A 7145-nucleotide genomic window follows, 5' to 3' on the forward strand; every position below is an offset into this window, starting at 1 on the left:
TAGGATCCAACAGCCTCGGCAGACCTTCTGTAAGGTCTGGTGAAGCTGTTGGATCGTAAACATGGTCCAACATCTGAAACATATGTAACCAAACAGATAAAATGGTAATAAAAAAAAAATAAAACACATTTGCTCTGCAACAGTATTGAGCACTCCCTTCAGGTTTTTACTAATTACCAGTTTTACCATATATATATATATATATATACTAGCAAAGATACCCGTGCTTCGCACGGAGCTTTGTTGCGCACTCGGGTACCAAAATCTGTGGGCACCTTTCCAGTAAGTTGATGTTGTAAGAGCAACGATTGCATAAGGTGATTAACATTTTAACTACCTCTTGTAGTGACTGAAATTCAATCAGGAACTTCACAAAACAGTTTCATCAAAAAGGAAGGTTACTTGATGTTACATAGTAAATTTTTCATTGAAGTCATTTTCAACTCTTGCTTAAATTTTATCTTGCACATTCAATACTAAAAACTTACCACAATCAGATCATGTCAGTTTTTCCTCATATCCATTTCTCGAACTTTTCACTGAAGAGCCTCAGGGTAAACTACATTTCTGCTGCTTTGATTTGGAGCCAGAATGTAGAGTTTTTCTGAACTTCCTGTCCGGCTGATGGAGACGTAGAACATACCGTGACTGAAGCAGTCTGATGTCAAGTCTACGCCAATGGTGTTAAATGTCTGACCTTGACTTTTGTTTATGCTCATTGCAAAACACACCTTCACAGGAAATTGGAGTCTCCGGAATTTAAATGGAAGTACTGAGTCCGATGGAACTAAGGGGATCCTTGGCAGTAGAACGGTTTCGCCTTTGTAGGGACCACAGGAAATGGTGGCCTCAAGTACATTGGTGTGCAATCTGGTGATAACACATCTGGTTCCGTTTGTTGTTTTTGGCGGTTCCAAGGATCGAAGAATCATGATTGGCGATCCAATTTTGAGATTTAAAATGTGTGGAGGCATTCCAGATATCTCCAAAGAGTTTAAAAACTCCACAGGGTAGTGAACAGCTTCATATTCATTAGTAGCTGAATCAACTGACTTGTATTGCTTTGTGTCTCCTGGAAATTCATCCATTATTGAATTGTTCAAATGATTCACATTGCTGTTTAATGGCGAAATAATAGCCCTCTCAGCAAGCCAATCCGGTGATTTTCCATTGTTTTGCAGGTCTGGGTACACTTTGTCTTTCAGTTGCTTCTGATTACCGACACATTTACCAAGCGCAGTTGGAATCTTAATTGTGTCAGGTGAAGAAGTGATAGGAAACTGACCATTACCGATTTGGAGAAGCAATTTTGAGAAGTCTGCTGCAGCTGTGTTATCAGAGATATAGGCTCTCATATTAGTAGTCAGTCTCTTCACTATAACGTGCCTCCAGAGATAGGATTGTTTCAAACTTGCATTGACAATGTTAGCCCTTGTGCCATTTTTAACCACTGGGAGGATTTGACGGAAATCACCGCAAAATAAGGTTGGAATGCCACCCATGGGATTCTTGTTTCCTGTGATGTCTTGCAGTGTTCGGTCAATTGCTTCATAAGCACTCTTGTGCGTCATTGGGGCTTCGTCTACAATGATTGCAGAGGTGTCTCTAATTACATTTGCCAAGGCTGAGTTACCAGTAATTTTGCAAACTGGCTGATCCATTCGATGAGTATCCAAGGGTACTTTAAAAGTGCTGTGAAGAGTGCGGCCACCTTGTAGTAGAGTAGCAGCAATGCCACTGAATGCTGTTGCAAGCACAATCTTTCTCATGGATCTAATCTTTGCAAGGATCAAATTGATTACAAAAGTCTTGCCCGTACCACCTGGAGCATCAAGAAACATCATGTTTTTGTTCATTTCACCTTGTGCTTCCAACATTGCCATGAATGAATTGTAAACTTCTCTTTGAGAATCGGTCAGTTTTTCTTGCATATTTTCTGCTTGTAGGGAAGTTCTTCAAGATTATAAGTAACTTCACGTTGATACTCTCTCGCGAGTCTTTCATCTCTCCCTTGCATTGGTGCAGGTAATCCATAGCTTGCCAATGATTGACCGCACATAAGGAGAACTTTTTCTTCAATTAGACAAAGAGTTTTATTGTAGATGTCCTCATTAAAATCTGCTTCTGGATTGTTAACTTCTTGCCTGTATCTGTGAAGAATGTCTTCAGATATTACATCACGAAAAGCCATCCAGATCTCAAGAGGATTTCTTGGCTCACAGGCTGTTAAAATTATCACAAATAGGCTTCGCAAATTTGAAGGTGATTGAGTGGCACTTGCCTCTCCTACTGCTTGATGCAAGTGATGGTCATTTTCTAGAAGGCCTCGAGCAAGGCACGCTGCTCTGTATGTTTCAAACACCTGACCATTGTATGCTCGCAAATTTTGAAATGAAGTTGGACCAGCAACCTCATTGAGCAACAGGCGTAAGAAATAACACTCCCCTGCTTTTGGACTAATCGTGTAGATTCTCCCAATGCATGGTGCCTTCCATACATCATCATTTTCAGTACCTTCAACTTGTACCCCACGCATTCTTCTCATCCATTTCTTTGTCGATTTGTTCCAAGTGTAAAACTCAGGGACTTCTACGTATTTGAGACCCCTTGCAAAGTCATCCTCATGGCAGAGTTGAAAAAATGCTGTCAAAGTTGTGGCAGGCGGTGGACCTTGGGCTCGTTCCAGAGCAGTATCAGCTGAGAACATGACACGCTGCCCATTTTCAAGATGAACAGAAAGTTGTACAATTGGGGGGAAATGTTCATGGATGGGATGTTCCAATATCCTCCAGGCTGCCTCTGAACTGCCGACATACCTTGCATTCTGGAACTGCTGGATCTCATCCACAATGTGACTTTGTACTTGGCCTTGTTGGTTAGCTGCTCCATCAGTTCTTTGTAGTTCAAACACTGCTTGATCACATCCTTTATTCACATATTTGAGGACATATTTGATGCTTTGGATCGAGCTGCAAATTTCTACGTTAATGTGAGCGTTGAACTGCTGAAGGAGGACCTTGTTGTACGGAACAATCCACTGGTTTGTTATTTCTTGATTAACATACCGACCATTTCTCTTCATCCTTATTGTACCAGTCTGGCCTCCATCTTCTGGTTTTCTTCGCCTGTACTTGGGGTAAGAGTCTTGGCCTTGCTTGGTACACTGAAGAAATTCTTTTGGGTATTTTTTGGAACATTTGTTGTCAATCATACATGGACAATTTGGATTAAATGGTCCACAAGGTCCATGCACCATATGTGCCATCACTTTAGCATGAAGATCAGGATCTTCCTCTTTGTCAGGGATCTCTGCAGATATGCAGAGATCCATTTTTTCTGGTAGAAGTTTGTCCTCTGGGGCCTGCCAGGTGAGGATGTGTGCATGCGGCAGTCCTCTTTTTTGATATTCAATACTGTACAGGAAAGCCCTCAACCTGCCAAATCCTCCCTTTTTAATAAATTCAAGTAACTTTTTTAGCTTCTGCCTGAAAACCCTGGCAACAATATCTGGACGATCCTGAGGGTCTTGCCCTTGAAGACAATTTTCTGTAATTTCTGTCCACTTTGGATTTGTTGTGAACGTGATGAAGAGGTCGGCTCGGCCCATTCGCCGAACATATGCCATGGCATCACTTTGACGCTCAAACATGTATCGAGGGCCTCCTGTATAAGTTGCCGGAAGTACAACTCGTTGACCAAACTGTTCTGGATTCCCATCCTCCCTAAGAATTGAATCTCTCAAGTTGCTATAATTGTCAGCTCTCAGGGTCTGTTGCTCACGCCTCAGGAACTGTAAACGTTGTTTCAATCTTGCAGTACACATCCACCAGCCATTGTTGAAATAGCCTTCGGTACCAGAGAAAATAGTTTCCAGGCCGAGTCATTAAATGGTACGAATAAAATTGCTGTTGGGTAACTTTTCGCCCATTGGATGCCTTCATGTAGATGTTGTAAGATGGAGAACCATAGGGGTACATTAACGGGTACATTAAAGTATCGTAGAGGGGATGTAGTTCGGAGATCCATTTTAATGTATCATTTCTAAAACGCAAGACAATATCCCGGTTAGCTGTTGGTTCATTCTCCATTAATATTCCAATCTCATACGTTGTTGTTGGAGCATTGAATCGCCGTGGATGCTCTTCTTGCGGCCTTCGGTCTTCCCTTATGACAACTTTATGTTCTACCAAGTGTTCTTCTTCAATCCTCTCCTTTGTTGTTTTCAGCTGACAAATAAAGCTGTTGTTCTCATGTAAAAATTCAGTCAGACTTTGGAGAATGTCTCTATTGAGTCTACTGTCACGTCCCCGATTATGTAGTTCCTCTTCCAGACTATCCAAGAAGTAGACTTGAATAAACTTTGCTGTTTCATCTTCAGGTGGTAAAAGACTCCCAATCTGGTGACAAACCTGGCCTCGAATTCTAAAAGAAGGATTCCACCCATGTACTGTCGCAATTTTGTGACCAAATGATGTCATTGCAAAACAATTGTTATAACTGCGTAGATTTTGCAGAAAATCTTTAGAGATGGGACCATTGCCGGAGAGCAAATCTTGAAGCAACTGAGGCAGTGGTGGAAAGCTATCAAGCACAACTTTGCCAGAAGAACAACAACAACCAGGGGTTTCTCCTTTAAATTTTACAGCTGAGCAATGTTGACATACTTTGTCCATTTTTCCTATATCAGCTGTAGTGAGAGAGTCATTTTTGTTGTAGAGCAATCCTTTTCTATTGCAGTGTTCTATTTCATGGTGTCTCAAAGCAGTCATTCGTTGTCTAGCTGCCTCGTTTTCTGTCAATTGCTGGGGCAAAGTCATACTCTCTCTCCATGCAGCCTCTCGTTGTTGCCCTTGGTATAGGCGAAAGCTTCGTTGGGTTTCCGATTCATTCTGATGTCGTTGAGCCACTCTCAACTCACCTTGTGTACGTCTACTTACCTCATATAATTCATTCGATCGTAATATTGCTTCTCTTTCCAGTGCATATCTTTGCCTTTCTTGAATTTCATCTTGCGATGAATTTAACCGCCTTACAGCATGTCTAGTTCTGTCAGCTTCACGTTGGGTTTCTCTTTCCAAATCTGACAGTCTTGCTCTCCTTTCTCTTTGACGTATCCTGTTAAGTTCTAGACGTCTTTCTCTATCTGAATTGTTTTCATTGGAGCGAATTGCAGCAACTCTTAGTCTATTAGCTTCCAATCTTTCCATTCTTTCTTCCTCACTTTCGTTTCTACTTCGTTTGGGTGGCATAATTTCGGTTTTAAACGGAATTGTTTAACGATATTAATGATTGTAAATTAATTAAGCGTAAAGGAAATGTATACTAACTGAAATGGACGAACTATAAATAATATTTCTGAATAGTACAATTATAAACAATTATATTGTACCTATTTACTATGCCTCCCCACGGGACAGAGTTAGACACCAGGGTCGTTTTTTAACGTGGAGAAAGGGTACAAAAATAAAAATTGTCTCAGTCGTGAAGGATTTCTCCTCCACCGAAAGAGAACAAGAAAATGAAGTGCAGCATCTGAAGAACAGATACTACACTTTGATCTTGACCAAAAGGAATGAATAAAAGCGACCTACGTGTGACTCATTACTTCCGGGTGTAAACGTCACAGTCTAAAAGTAATAATTAAAAAAAAAAGTAAATGTAAAATAAATGTAATACCAACTTAGGTTAACTAAGTACCTATTTACTATGCCTCCCCACGGGACAGAGTTAGACACCAGGGTCGTTTTTTAACGTGGAGAAAAGGTACAAAAATAAAAATTGTCTCAGTCGTGAAGGATTTCTCCTCCACCGAAAGAGAACAAGAAATAGAAGTGCAGCATCTGAAGAACAGATGCTACACTTTGATCTTGACCAATTATATTGTAGCAAAAATGAATAAAAGCGACCCACTTGTGACTCATTACTTCCGGGTGTAAACGTCACAGTCTAAAAGTAATAATTAAAAAAAAAAAAGTAAATGTAAAATAAATGTAATACCAACTTAGGTTAACTAATATATGTAAACAATACAATTAAAACAGTTCTATTAAAACAAATAATTACTAAGATCTAGGTAATTGTTAGTCTCATTGTTATGGTTTTAAAGAAAAAAATGTGTAAAAAAAAGTTCTGCTTTTGTGAGTACGTGTATTTCTTTTAAATTACATAACCTTTTTATTTTATTATTTATATCTCTTTTAAATTTATATATTTTGTTAGTAAACTGGAAGAAATTCAGTTGAATAAAACCTTGTTCGTGTTCTTTACGTTAAACTCATATTTTTATAAAAGGTTCATCCGGTTTAAAGAAAGCACTAAGTTTAAATAAGACTGGAAATAACTAATTCAATATATAAATAGAAAAATGAAATAAATATAAGCTTTAAGTCTTAAGATAGTAATAATCAAAATGTAATAAATTATTTGTAGTTCAAATCTATGATAAGACAGGCTTTCGAAATAGGCTCGACCAGAAAGATTAAATTGGAACGAAATTATAATCTCCGTGCCATTTTCAAAACAACCCCACAAAAGTAACGATATCCTGCAGTTGGTTAAATGACAATGGTTGTAAGAAAAATGTAAAAGAAAATGCGCTTATCTGTTTATTTTGACCTGTTTTATTTAATTTAAAAAAAATTGGCTATAACTGGAAGAGAGCGTTATGTTTTGGGGGTTGTTTAAAAAATAGAATGGAAATAAAGTTAGTTCCGTTTTAATTGTGTTTAATTGCGGCAAGCGCTAACAAAATCGAAAAATCACTGTTTACATTCGAAATGTTAACTTTTATAGGTTTACAGGTTTGCTGACAAGGCTGGGGGTGTTTAATACAATTATTTTACTAAATTGATTTTTTTCATTTAAAAATAAAATTATTTCTTTTTTAATAAAGTTTTATTTTAAAATATTTGTTTTTGTTTATTTATATAAAATTACGATAGTTGAATTGTATTCTTTCAATTATATTGGCAAGTAAAATATAAAAGATTAAAACGGAACGAAATTGAAATTTCCATTACATTTTCAATACAATCCCAAAACATAAAGCTTTGCTCGCCAATGAATTGTTTTGATAATATACGTAAAGTGAAATAAATCGAATATAAAATTAAATGAAAATATATTAAATAATTAAATGTTAAATA

The 7145-nt window shown here is 37.9% G+C and overlaps 1 protein-coding gene across 1 annotated transcript in view; it reads right to left on the reverse strand.

Moving 5' to 3' along the window:
* Positions 1-1177: 1177 nt before the first annotated feature.
* Positions 1178-7145, reverse strand: part of LOC145252376 (uncharacterized) — a 453386-nt gene continuing 447418 nt past the window's right edge. The window contains exon 2 of the mRNA XM_080111773.1: positions 1178-3687. Within this exon, the coding sequence (XP_079967899.1) occupies positions 1916-3687 (1772 nt within the window). The 3' untranslated portion in view covers positions 1178-1915. The remainder of the gene's footprint in view (positions 3688-7145) is intronic.

The sequence above is a fragment of the Euprymna scolopes genome, chromosome 29, assembly GCF_053919585.1.
Source record: "Euprymna scolopes isolate OS-2025 chromosome 29, ASM5391958v1, whole genome shotgun sequence".
Classification (NCBI taxonomy): domain Eukaryota; kingdom Metazoa; phylum Mollusca; class Cephalopoda; order Sepiida; family Sepiolidae; genus Euprymna; species Euprymna scolopes.